The sequence below is a fragment of the Phalacrocorax aristotelis genome, chromosome 1 (genome assembly GCF_949628215.1).
Source record: "Phalacrocorax aristotelis chromosome 1, bGulAri2.1, whole genome shotgun sequence".
In the NCBI taxonomy this organism is placed as follows: Eukaryota; Metazoa; Chordata; class Aves; order Suliformes; family Phalacrocoracidae; genus Phalacrocorax; species Phalacrocorax aristotelis.
The window spans coordinates 22,734,634-22,748,252 of NC_134276.1; the positions used below are offsets into that span (position 1 = coordinate 22,734,634).

Genomic DNA, 13,619 nt, shown 5'->3' on the forward strand with positions numbered 1-13,619 from the left:
TTAAGGAGAGAGAGAGAGAGAGGGTTTCTTTCTCTCGCTTTATTTTGGCAGGCTGTAAGGATTTTGGCTTGGCTTGCTGGTTTCCTGTTGTGCAGTAGGCTGTCCCTTCCCCTGGGTTGTAGGCTTGGGCTTTCTTTGCCCTGTTGCAGTTGGAATTAATCTTCCCTGAATTGCACATAATGTTTCAGGTAATGTGTCACTAATGCCTATATGGTCATCCATTGTAGCACTGGTTCTACTGGCATCTTATGTTACAGGATGACTAAATCTTTGTCAGTCGTCGTCTGGTCTGAAAATTCCCTTTTTTCTCCATCAGTCACTATCTGGTTTTTGCTCCGAGTCCTTATTTGCCCATTTTCCATCTTAAGGCCATGGTATGGCTATTATATGATTTGATTGTTGCTCTGTCACTTGGTGGAGCTGATGTGAGCCTTTCTGAAGCATGAGATGATGATTAGATTTCGAGTTTACACTGTCTAACTAGCAAGATGACACAACAGTGATTTTTGCTTAAGTAAATGTTTTGCTTGACATTGCCTATGGCTGCGTGTCTAGCCAGCTTTCTGACTGTCCTATGCTTTGGGAGAAACGTGCTGCATAGCACTCACAGGAAGGCAGTGAGAGCATGGAGTTGCCCTTTCTAAAATAGCTTATGTCCTGAGACAGGATGTCAGAAACTCCTTCTGGGCCAGGTAACCTGGTCAATTGCTCTAGCAAATGGGACTGTGCTCGATTATAAAAGTAAACACGATAGCATTGCAACACTTACCAGGTTACATTCCTTGTGGACCACATATAGTAGAAAGCATCAGGAGTAGGGGTGGAATGATATTTGCAGTAAAGCTAGAAATCCTCACTTACAGTGCAGTGTCTTGGCTCATTGTAAGTGTCTGTAGTGGTGGAGAGCTGTATTGGAAATGTGGGAATATCACCAGAGGAAGGAGATCATGTTTGTCACGACTTGTGCTGAGTTCAGCCCATATTTGGTTTGAAAAGTAATTATTGTTAGTGTCCCTGTGCAAGCAAAGATTTGCCTTAGTTATGTGACAGTTTGCCAGGCTGCCTTAATGCTGCTGTTGATCATTTAATAATGTCCTGTTTTACCCCACTTTGTCCTTGCTCATGAAGCAATTTAACAATTCTATGCATCGTTAGGACACTTTCATTTACTGTCCCCCAGCTGCCCCATGGCTATGGAGTGAGTATTTCTGCATTTGAAGAGGGAGATGGAGGAACCGTAGCATGAGCCTGGGACTTGCACATAGGGATGCTTTTTTGCTTGACGTGTTGTGGACAGTGTTTATGAAAGCAAGGGCAAGACAGCCAGGGACAACATGGGGTTGTAACACTGAAGTCAAACCAGATGTATCAGAATCTTCATAATTTGCTGATTTCTATTTCTTTAAAGGTCAGTTGGGTCTTCCTTCTTTAAGGGGCATCCAGACCAACTAAGGGAAACTGGACTGATTGTAGAAACGGATTTGAATCATCATGTGATATGCAGGTGAAATTTAAGGTAATTTACTGAGAGCCAAACACATAGGTTTTGTCTACTTCCTTTTTGCATTCTATAGAATTGAACTAGGATAGACAGAAGCAATTAGATATTAGAGTCACTAGGCCAAAAAATGACCTTTATCATTAGCAGGCATTGTACTGAGAGTCAAACTATGACTGCTTTCTTGCGGACTACTTTGTCTTCAGTGACCTGTCAGCTGCTTGACACGAGACAAGTCATCTGGTAGGAAAGGCATGTGGCATATGGGCTAGAGAGGCCTGGTTCGTGGAGAATGAGGTTGCTGGAAAAGCTGTTTACAGCCCATGTGATGTGTTATCATCTGCATGAGCTCTTCCTGTCCTTCAGACAGTATTTGTGTTTGTCACTCTGCATTATCGCTGTCCTGGAGCATTTCAGCCTTTCCAAGATAGGGATCGTCTGTCACCACTGCAGCAATCATTTCCTTATTCTGATGTTTGCTTATATATATTAGCCATCCTGTTCACTGGGGTGCTTGTGGCTGTCTAGCTTTGACCAAAACTCAGTTTTTTTAAAGCAGACTGAAAGAATATGTATTTAATGACTATTCAGCATAAAAGGCAAAGACAAAAATAGCAACAATACTAAACATAGATGCACAAACCATAACGGCTGCTGTCGGTGACAGTACCAAAGGCCAGAACTCTTAAAACACTGGTAATGGGCCACAAAGGTGTATCCCTGAAGAGATTCAGCCAGGGCCTCGTAATGGATGAGAAGGGAAAGCAGATTGCTGTGGATCTTATAGGAAGATAGAAGTTCCATTGGGTGTTTGAGAGGGCTGCTGAGACTGTGTAAAACTTCCTGCGGGATGTTTAGATGAAGGATGAAAGGTTGGAAAAGGAAGAAGATGAGCTACCAGGGACAGCTGTGGGTGTTCATGTGTGTAATCTGTGGGTGAACTTCAGGCATGCAGAACCAGCAAGCAGGAGGAGACGGAAACCTGGAGAGACCTGACATTGGAGCTGGAACATGGATGAAAGGCCATGGTGTCTGGGCTTGGATTCTGAACAGATTTAAGGTCTGCACCTGAGTCTGAGGGACCTGCGAATACCTGTGCATGTATGTGAACTTTAACCCTGATTAGACAGAGTGGACTAATGGGATCTAGGCCAGTTACATTGTTCAAATTTTATGTGGATGCCTACAAAGAAGATGCTGTTCTATCTCTGATGGCTGTGTGGCTGGTCATGTTTGTACTGTGTGTGGGCACAACTTTGTCTGTGACTGCAGGAAATGCGTGCTCAATTACTTCTACCTTGCTACTGGCAGGATTTGGAAACAGGGAAAAGCAGCAGCTTGTCATCTAGCAGACCAGGAGGAATACCGTGAATCTCAAAGTCGGCATGACTGACTACCCCAAACACAAATAAAGGAGAATTATGTCTGTGTTGCCTCGCTCTACAGATAGGGAACCCTTCTGCTGCATTACTCAAAGTTTCTCATCGTTATGTCACATTCTGGACCATCTTCGGTGATGGGTTCTCTGTGTGTTCTCTGAGGATCAAATGGTTGACTTTTTCAACTGATTTTTTGATCCATCAAAAAGTGAATCACATTTGATGTGAAGAGGTTGTGTTTTTAAAGTGGGTGATAGCTGCTACTTGGGGAACAAGAAGTAGGATGGACTTAAAACACGACAGAAAGGAGGGTTATGGGGATAATTACTTTGTAGAGCCCTAACTAGTATCTTGCCTCTTTGATCGAGGAGTAGTCTGTTGTCTGGTGCAAGTGTGTCACCTGGCCACAGGAAATCTGATAAAACTTTGGTATGGACACATAGTTGCTGAACTGTCATGCAATGTCCTGGCTATGGTTAATCCATCAAAATGTTTAGCATAAATTTAACCTCGGAATTTATACTGATTCAACAAAAAGTCCTTCACTATATGGACTGGTGCAATGTATCCTTATACCCTATAACCTTACTTGTCATGAAGAGGCTGAATCCCACTGATGGTCTTTGATGCTGTACTGGGTCCAGTTGGAATGCAATTAATCTTCTCCGTAGCAGCCCATGTGGTGATGTCTTATGGATTTGCGACTAAAGCAGTGTGGCTAACCCACCAGTGTTTTGGCTGTTGCTGAGCAGTGCTTGCACAGTGTCCAGGTGTTCTCTCTTTCCCACTCTGCCCCTCCTCCCTTTGGGGAGGTAGCCTTTGCTCGGAGACTGGCTGTGCATCAGTCTGCTTGTGGGAAGTGGTGAGTGATTGCCTTTGCATCACTTCTGTTGGTTAGGGTTTGGTTTTTTTTTATTTTTAAATTCCTCTTTCCTTCACTTGCTAAAGTCTTATCCTCACCTAAAAATATTCTTGCTTTTTTTTGCTCTTCCTCTCCCATCTGACAGAGGAGGATGAACAAGTGGCTGTGTGGGGCTTAGCTGATGGCTGGGGTCAACCTACCACAGATGGTCCCCACCTGTAATTGATAAAAAATTGCAAATAAGCATTTCTTTGTTTCCCCCATGCTGATCTTAGGCTTTGTAGGAATCATAGGCATTTGCAGAGTTCTATACTTCTTGCAGATCCTGCCTTAAAATTCCTCTGTGTAATGCTTTGACAAATCTAGAGAGGTTTACAATGCTGAAACTACTACCTCTGCACTGATTTGTAATGTTGCATTGTCTCGTCAACCCTCTGCCTCCCTGATGGATCTCATACTTGACTTCTCAAGTCAAGTAGCTCTGTGGGCTAGGTCCTCTAGTTCAAGAAATGCCACACTGAAAACCCTGGTCAGTGAGTAGGGATAGGAGTCTGTCTCAAATGAAATAGAAAAGAGGAAACAAATGTGCAGATATTCACTCTCATTTTACTACCTCAGTAGCAGCTAAAATGTTACTATGTGTGACAAAGGTATTAGCAAAAAGGAATTAATTTTCTTGTTTCTTCTATTATGTAGTGGAAAAATTATGTTTTATTGAAAATAGATTCAATCTCAGAAATGAAGTTAATATTCTATTCTATGTTCAAGTAGTACTTCAAATTGTCCTTGGCTTTTAAAAAACCCTAGCCATTCCTTTTATTAAAAAGTCATCATTCCTGGCAGACTGAGTTGGCAAGAATTCATCTAGTCTTGGGAAGTCATGCCTGACAATAATTTGCTTAGATAAAGTTTTTGTTTGTTTCTTAGTAATTGTGTGAGTACAGTATGATTGTAACAGGACCAGTAGAGCTCAAATAGACTGATGCTGTCTGCATTCAGGTTTTGTGATGTATCTCAGCTACAATTTCCTTTTGGTGGTTAAAGCTATGGTTTGTAAAGCAGCTGAGCTGGTTTAATGGCTCACCGCTGCTGAAAGTAGCTCTTGCTCCTAGCTGTGTCCCTTTGCTAGTCTGGGTCCACTTTTAGTGCCGTGAGTAGTTTCAGCTCAGGAACTCCGCAAAAAATTAATGTCTTTGTGTGTCTGGATTAGTTTTCTCCTGAACTGGGAGCATTTTTGTGGATAGCTTCTGTGAGATATATAACTGGTGTAATATATGTTGTAGGAGGGAGTCGGACCTTCTTCTGTAGGTAGTGGTGACCTTGTAAATCAGCTGACTCCATCTTACAAACTACATCTTGGTTTATCTGACTGCATTGATGGGCTCTAAATGAGTCATCCCATTCAGCCTTGAATGGCTGCAACCAAAATTCAGGGTTTTCAGATAATTGGGAGTCAGGAGAAAATTGGATACTCCAAATAGCTCCATCAAAGATTAGAGCCTATGGGAAAGGGCAGATGCCACAGCTGGTTGTTTGCAGTGTCTTCTTGATCCTGGATAATAGGCTTACATAGACACAAACTTTTAGGAAATGAATAGGAAGTGAATGCCTGGGGGTGGGGGTGAGGGGGCAGTTATGACCTGTTTTCAGCTTTGGTTTCAAACTAATGACCGGTTCTTTCATTAAAAATGTATGTGCTGTTTTCTGTGACTTGCAGATTTCAACTTTCCTTGTTTGTATTGTAGAATATGTAGCAAAGACTATTAAAGTATTCATCTTTCCAGCCCTTTCACAGCTTTGGATGTGTGGATATAACTGTTGTGGACGTTCTTTATTTTGCAGTTGCTGCGGGAGCTCAAGCATCCAAATGTCATTTCTCTGCAAAAGGTGTTTCTTTCTCATGCTGACAGGAAAGTGTGGCTTCTCTTTGACTACGCTGAGCATGACCTCTGGGTAAGGTGAATTGCTTGTAGGTACCAGGCTTAGAGTTTTAGTTGCAGAAAAGGGACAAGGTCAGGGAAGATGCATTGATGTAAAACCAGTATAGCTTTTTGCCCTGTGTTGTTTGGAAGCATTTTCAGTACTAAAAGAAAAGCAATGGAAAATGTTGGGTAAGCATGCTACACAGTTAATCTGTGACCTCTTTAAGAAGATAAAAATCTGCATTCAGCTCTCAGTAGCTAGAAATCTAGTTAAATTAATGCAGATATAACCATCCATTACAGATAAAATAGGGTGCAGGAAAATGTAATTGATTATGCGGGTGGATTTCCTTTCAAAAATTACTAAGTTATTGGCTGAATAGGACAGTTTGGAGTTTTAGTTACATTGCGTGTCATCTGTGAATGCATAAAGTGAGAGTAATGCCACTGTATATAATTGAAATTTAAAATAGAAACACATTGAAGGCAAAGTAAATTAGTTTTAAGATATATACTATTTTCCTTTGTTAACTCAGTATTTGTAAACTTAACATCCATTTGGAATGCTTTAAAAAAAAAATTCAAGTAGCATTGTAAAGAATCCAAAATTCCATGCAAGCTTTACTTCACTAAAAAAGGTGTTTGCCTTTAGTTAAATCTGACATATGTTTTGAGCATTGGTTTCAATGGAACAAGTATTGTATTATAATACTAACTTTAAAAGATATTAAGATTTGTATCAAAGGGTATAAGAGGCAATTTGGAATGAGATGGAAGTTTTGTGTTCATGTAAGACTTGAGTCTGAATCATGAGTAGGTTTTTTCTCTGTGTGTAGTAGACAGACAGCTAAGACGTGCAAACCAAATTAAAACTAATTTTGTTTGAAAATGGTGTACCTTGTAGTTGGGAGTAATTCAGTAGTATTTGTCTAAGAACTAGTGTGTCAGTTTTCCTTTAGCTAAGCTGAATTGAACGTATCTTTTCCCAGTTCAATGTCTTGGAAGTTCTGATAGTTGGTATTGAGATTTCATTGCCAAAATAAAATTAAGACAGGAGTGTTACCAAACAGCTGAAAAGCGGAGACATTCTTAAGGCTGATGTACCAAAAAGAAAAAAACCACAAAACAAACACCTCAGCTCCATCCCCCCCCACCCCCCCTAAACAACAAAAAACCCAAAACAAAAAAACCCTTGAGGAAATGGAGTAAAGCTTTTTTTAGTGTGGAAAAAAAGAAGCACATTCTTTCACTGCTCCCCTATATTTATGATATGCTAAGCTGCAGGAGTTTAGGAATGTGTGAGGTTGTTTTTTTCGTTGTTGTTGTTTCAAAATGTGCTGTAAGGCTATGTATTTGTTAGGAGGATTGTGACTAACAATGGCCTGTCATTGTTTGTATTTATACATTCCTGCATTGCTTTATACTTAACCAAAATCACTGCAGAATCACCTCCTGTTAAAACACTGGTTTGAATATCAGTAACTTGGGAATGACCCTCAATGTTGAACTTCATGTTTATGTGCACACACCTGTATAAACTCCAGAACTCCCGAGCTGTACCAGCTCTTGGTTGTTCACTGTATTTGGATGCAAGAGACCTAGCTGCAGCAACTGGGCTGGCTCTGTGCCCCAGAGAGCCAGCTGTGGACCAAGTCCTCCAGTGCTGAGCATATCTAGTGCAGCAGGCCTTAAACAAGGCTGGGAAAAGGGTGTAGAGTATATGAGAGCAGGAACAAAAGTTCCAGGAGAGCCACCTGTCTTTCTGTCTGTTTCTGAAGATTCATTTCTCCCCAGCCACTGGATGAAAAATAACATTTACTTTGGAGTCAGTGGAAGTGGGAGGTGAGAGGAGGAGAAACCTGTGGCTCAAGCTTAGGGATGCTTGTGCGCCTGGTGCTTGGCTGACTGGGCAAGGACTGTCATTTTTTCATCGATGTTTCTCTCCTCCTTGCAGTGCTCCATTTTTACCTTTTGGCAGAGCAGGGATGTGCCTTTTCCTCCCAGGAAAGCCAAGCTCGATGCCTGAAGCAAAGGAGGGCAAGCTGTATGGAGCTGGGCTGCAGCAAGAGAGGAAAGGCAATCTCCCAAAGGGGTTTAAGTACTTGGGTACCTAACTGGCACCTGGAGTATGCAAGCTCAGGAATGTAGGAAGAACACATGATAGAAATTTGATGCCAGGTTTTGGATGTACAACACCAGGGCTGTTTTGATGACCACACAAGGGTGAACCATTACAGAAAAGAAGTGTGAATGCATTAAAGAGTTTGTTCTAGCAATTACCTCTCAAAAGAGGACAAACACAGAAATGGTTGCCATGACTATGGCACACCTTATGCTATTGAAGGTAGTGGCACCTGGCACTCAAATGCTAAGACAACATATCCTTTTGGACTCTGCATTGTTAGTAGACATCACTGCCTGTGTATGCGTTTATAATTGTTAAAGGTTTTGTCTGTGTCTGGCTTGATAGCTGACTTTCAGATCGACAGATTTATAGCTTTGCTCTGTCAACAGCATCTGTTTTGAGAGTACAGTGCTTTAAGGGTATAGTAAATAAAGAAGAAATAAATCTGGGCTTCTTATTTAAACATTTAAAAGTCCCAATACAGTTTGCAAGAATTTGTCTGGCATTAGGTGTTGAATGTTACAGTGTCATTATTCCTGTAGGAGAAAACCCAAAAGTAAAATAATACAGGAGTTAGATGATGCACTTCTAATTCTGTGCTGTGATATACAAGGTATCAGCCTATCTTAACAAAAAGAACCCCCAGAGAAAAATATCCCTAAAACCTCCAAACTGTTAAAGATCAGCGATCTGCAAGAGAATTTGCTTCAACAGTTGTATGTATTGGTTTTGTATTCCTCATCCCACTGTAGGAGAGTGAGCGAGCAGTTGTGTGGGGGTTAGCTGCCTGCCACTGTTAAACTCCAGCAACTGCTGATTTCATTTTGAGAGAGTTCCTTGGGACAGTGATTGCTTTACCTTGGGTAGTATTAATTTTCTAGTACTTAAGGTACATGTTTCTAGCTTTGAAAATGAGTAATGAAAGGTTGAAATAAAAAAAAAGAAACCTAAGAAGTCTATGTAAGGAATTGCTGGCAATATTTTTGTTTAATGCTGTAGATCAAAACATTACACTTTTTTATTTTAATTTCTTTTTTCCCCTTTACAGCATATAATCAAGTTTCACAGGGCTTCTAAAGCAAACAAGAAACCAGTTCAGTTACCTCGGGGAATGGTGAAGTCACTGTTATATCAGATCCTAGATGGTATTCACTACCTGCATGCTAACTGGGTGTTGCACAGGGATTTGGTAAGTGGATCCGCAATGGGTTTTAGCACTGGGACGATGATTGAGGGCAAGGATTGTATTTTATGAAAAGTGGCTGGGAAACAAAAACCTTTGTGCTAAGGGCATGTACTAATAAATACATATTTTTATATTGCAGTCAGCCTTGTTTAGTAGAGCAAACTTTAAAAGCTGGCTATGATCTGATATGCTTATGACAGTGAAGTATATCAGATGGCTGTTTGCCTTTTTTTGATTTTTCTAAATAAACTATTTTTAAAAGTGTTCATTTAAATAACAGGCATGTTGAGGTACAGAAAATGCCTCTGGTAATACCACTGCAGGCAAGATAAATAACTAAATATGGCATGTGTGTAGGTGGGGGAGAGGATGATTGGCTGTAAGAACCTGCTGAAAAAAAGAACTCCCTAAAATGATCAGTTTTACTTATGAAGGTAACTTCTGAAGGCCATTATCTTTTCCTAATATTTAAAATCTAGCAGAAATATAGCCATGCCGACTTCTTAAGACTTCTGCAACTAAACTAGTGTTTATCCAAACTACAGTATAAGCACAACATTTTGAACCTGAGTTAGTGTTCCTTAACCAGCAAATTCTATTAAATGTTTTAAACTGGTGAACCTCACCAATGCTTATATATTTGCCTTTGAAATATGCCTGTAGCTGGCTCAGCTGGTTCTGCCTGTTATCTTAAAATTGGGTAGTTTTCCTGACCCAGTTGTCTGTAGCTCTTATTCTTAGAAGTAAGTTGGAAAAAATGCTATTGAAGTATGATACTATCTTTATATGATGCTTCTAATTACTGAGATTTCATTAATGCATGAGAATATCATTAGTTTGACCTTTCATTCCCAAGAGTCAGTGTTACCAGTGCTGTTCTATGTCTGGGTGCAGTAAGTCGGGGTTCCTTATTACTCTTCCAGAGCGACTTTGTCTTTGAAGTAGCTTTAATAGTGTTCCTGGAAACGTAGTCAATGACTAGTTACTTGTCTTCTATTTTCATGCCCAATAAATGCTTTTACAGAGTGCCAGTCTCTGTTAAAACTGATGGGAAAAGATTTGTCTTTAGGTAATGTTTTCAGAACTGAAATGCAAGGAAGCTTTGCTTTATTAAAATAATTGTGTGGATATTGTTTCTAATTTGCTCCTGGTTTTAGAAATGGAACAAAAGCCGCAGCTTTGAGGGGAAAAAGTCAAAACAATTGTGGTGGCTTTGTCATGACTTGTGAAATAGGGGAGCAAAACATAATGTAGAAATACATAGTGCATGTTACTACTTAGACACACTTTGTTTTAAACCAAAACATAATGTCTTACTCTAATGTTCTGCCTGCAGTAGTACTCTTCAGTATATTTTTAAGAGGCATACAGAAAACAAATGACCTGTCATCAAGAATCTAAATTTTCCTTATGTTTTACTTTCTACAGTTTCAGAAAGCTTATGAGTTTAAGCATAATTGTGTTTAAAAAGAAAACTATGCATGTTGTTAACTGGATGGCTCAGGAGATTGGTAACCTATTACAGAGCCTTTCACATCTAGGTCTGTAGCTCAAATACAGTTTAAGTTGGCAACTGTGAAAAACTATTACCATCTCATTTTCTGACCTATGTGAAATGAGTTGGTGGTCTCAGTCCAGCACGAAGTTTTCTTCCAGCAGAAAAACCACCATCACAATTGGCTATGTTTTGATAATATGAGGAAGAGACTGAAAACTTGAGGCAGAGTCTGAGAGGTCTTCGCACTGAATCTTGTCAAGCCATGTTGGTGAGAATCTGATAAAAGCTGTGCAGGGACTGCCTGTGCTGCCTTGTCCATGGAAACCTTTGGGTTTGTTGTTTTGAAACAATTCAGTTTGAGCTGAATGAATTTAGAAGGCACATGTTTCACGCAGGAGAAAAGACAGAATTCTGTTAGATGCTTTTTCCTTTGAGGGTCCCTGGGAACAGCCTGAGCAACAGAAGGGATTCTACCTAGTGTTTTGTCTTAGCAAGACAGGGGCATATTGGTGCAAAGTAAAGCTTGCAGGTTGGGACTTCAGTAGCATGTGTATTCTGATCCAAAGCAAAATAAGTGACATTAATGCTTGTTCTTATATGTGGGTTTCTGTTCCAGGATACCTGTAATGTTAGCCTTTGGGAATATTGGTGTTAAATCATCAATTTTAACTCCTGATTGGATACCTGGACTGATCTATTATGTTTCTCCTACTGTGCCTTTAAAATGATAGGTGTTGCTGTAGTTTCCCTATGTTTAGATATGTACAGATACACACAGAATTGCTTAAGTAATGTGCTTGCTTTCATTTCAGGTACTAGCTATGAGAGTGATGGTGCTTGGGGGTGGTAGGAAGCTAAAGAATATAGTACTTCAGTAGAAAAATCTGTTCTTTGCTACATCTCTCATAGGATGAGCTTTCTTACCCTTTAAAGAAACCCTTATCTCTTGCGAAGGTAGTTGTCTTCCATCTAAGTGCAATTTTCTGGTTTTTGGTTGTTGTTTTTTTTAAAGGGGTCTTGAAGTTAGCTTTTAGGTAGGTAATGCTTTGGAGCTTTTTGAGATCTTGACTTTGTAATCGGAAACAAAATACGACAATGAAGTAACTCCTTTCTTGCTAGCATCCACAAAACAGGCAGTAAAATTTAATGGCTATTATAACTACAAAAACTTAGACTGAAATTTGTTTTCATAACGGTGGAATTGAGGAATCTTAATTCATGTAAGATTTGTATAAAGTGAGAATATTCTGTTTGAACCGGTAAAAACTGTAGGAAGACAGTAATTGTCTATTCTGTTTTTTTTCTAGTTCTGGTTTGTCATTTACAAAAGAAATGCATACAAATCTTAGCAGTAACTTAACTATTTAAATCGTTACCTCTGTTTTTTTCTTTCACTGATTATGGGAAAGTCAATTTACCATTTCCATCAGAGCAAGGGAGATGTTGATTATATTTATCTTTGCACAGTGCTGTGCTTGAGTATATAGCTTTTCCCTAACTCTTTGAAATATGCCAGTAAAATTTTTCAACAAATAAATGTCAGTCCTTTTAAAATTTCTTATTTGACTTGCATATTCTTCAGCTTTTTTTAATTTCATGACTGAGAGCAGTTGAAAGCAGGTTGTTTATTCATGCTCTGACTGTAGCAGGAAGGAAATAAGAACACTTCATGTAATTACCACAAAGTGCATCAATTATAGTTTTAATAATATTTTGAATTTAGATATCAAGCATGCTTGAAACATACTGCGTTTTGCTGACTTAGTTTCCTAGTATTTTTTCCACTTTATGATATCCAGCTATTGGACTTCTTCCTGTACTCAAAGTGCTTATTCCACACTAAAAATAAGCAAAAGCAGAAGACTGGCTGTATATGTTTGCATCAGTCAGCTTCCTCAATAGCATGAGGAAAGAGAGGATGGACTTAGCAGTGTGCATGGAAAATTTCTTCAAGTAAGGGGCTCAAAATAGAGCTCCCTTTGCATGGTATGGCAATTGATATGCCGTGTCTGTTAACATTTCAAAGTGTATCTTTATTTGACATTTAGTGTGTAGTAGGCCGGTCCACACAGTCAGGATTCAGTCTCACCTAAGAGATGAGCACCACTCTGCTGGTTTTACCTCTTTAGCAAGGCCTGTTGTGACAGGACGAGGGGGGTAATGGTTTTAAACTAAAAGAGGGTATGTTCGGACTGGATATAAGGAAGAAATTTTTTACTGTGAGAGTGGTGAAACACTGGCACAGGTTGCTCAGAGAGGTGGTAGATGCCCCATCCCTGGAAACATTACAGGTCAGGTTGGACGGGGCTCTGAGCAACCTGATCTGGTTGAAGATGTCCCTGTTCACTGCAGGGGGGTTGGACTAGCTGACCTCTAAAGGACCCTTCCAACCCAAACCATTCTATGATTCTAAATTCTATTCTGTTTTCTGTGGTGACAGTAAGATTAGCCTGCAATTTAAACTAATAGTATATTAACAAAATATTAAATTAATAATGGATTTTGCACTGAAGCTAAAGTGCTCTCATGGTGCAGCAATGCTTAAAAACATATCACCGCTACCACACACACCCCCACCCCCCCAAGAACACCCCAAAACCACCCCCAAACGAAAAACCCCAGAGGAAATCTCACAGCTTTTGTTTGTAGTACTGCAGCTGAGACACTATGATGAAACATTTTTTGTTCCCAGATTTTCAGACTACATTCCCTGGTCTTTGTGCATGGTGAGTGGGTGCTGAACAGATGAATTACCACTTGGCAAGCCAGGTTGGAAGTGGGGCTCGCTCTTCTCCATTTCCCATCTCCTCTCTCTTGCCAAAGGAATGACAATCTCTTCCCCTTTGTCAATAACATCCATGTCCTATTCAGCCTGGGATTGTGTCGCTGTAGATGTGACTAGCAAACTAGTGCTAGCACAGGACACTGCAGCCTATTTAATGTATTCCCAGTGTGCAGCTCAGCTAAACTGCTGCTGTGGGATGAGCACTGCTTTTTAATAAGCTTTCAGGCAGACAAGCTTTAATACAGTTAGAACATAGCCTTCTGGGACCTGGACTCTTCCCAAGGATACCTGCTGCCAGGTTGGGGATTAGTGGGAACATTAAAGATGTTCTTTTAACAATAAATGAGGAGAAGCCATTGCTAGG

At 40.1% G+C, this 13,619-nt stretch overlaps 1 protein-coding gene across 7 annotated transcripts in view; it reads left to right on the forward strand.

The window, feature by feature from the left end:
• The window catches only part of CDK8 (cyclin dependent kinase 8), an 83,968-nt gene that overhangs the window by 33,057 nt on the left and 37,292 nt on the right, over positions 1-13,619 (forward strand). For 4 of the 7 annotated variants that reach the window (XM_075083983.1, XM_075083963.1, XM_075084023.1 and 1 more), the window contains exons 3-4: positions 5,582-5,692; positions 8,835-8,975. The exons of the other annotated variants lie outside the window; for them this stretch is intronic. In XM_075083983.1, the coding sequence (XP_074940084.1) occupies positions 5,582-5,692; positions 8,835-8,975 (252 nt within the window). The remainder of the gene's footprint in view (positions 1-5,581; positions 5,693-8,834; positions 8,976-13,619) is intronic. 7 annotated transcript variants of the gene reach the window in all.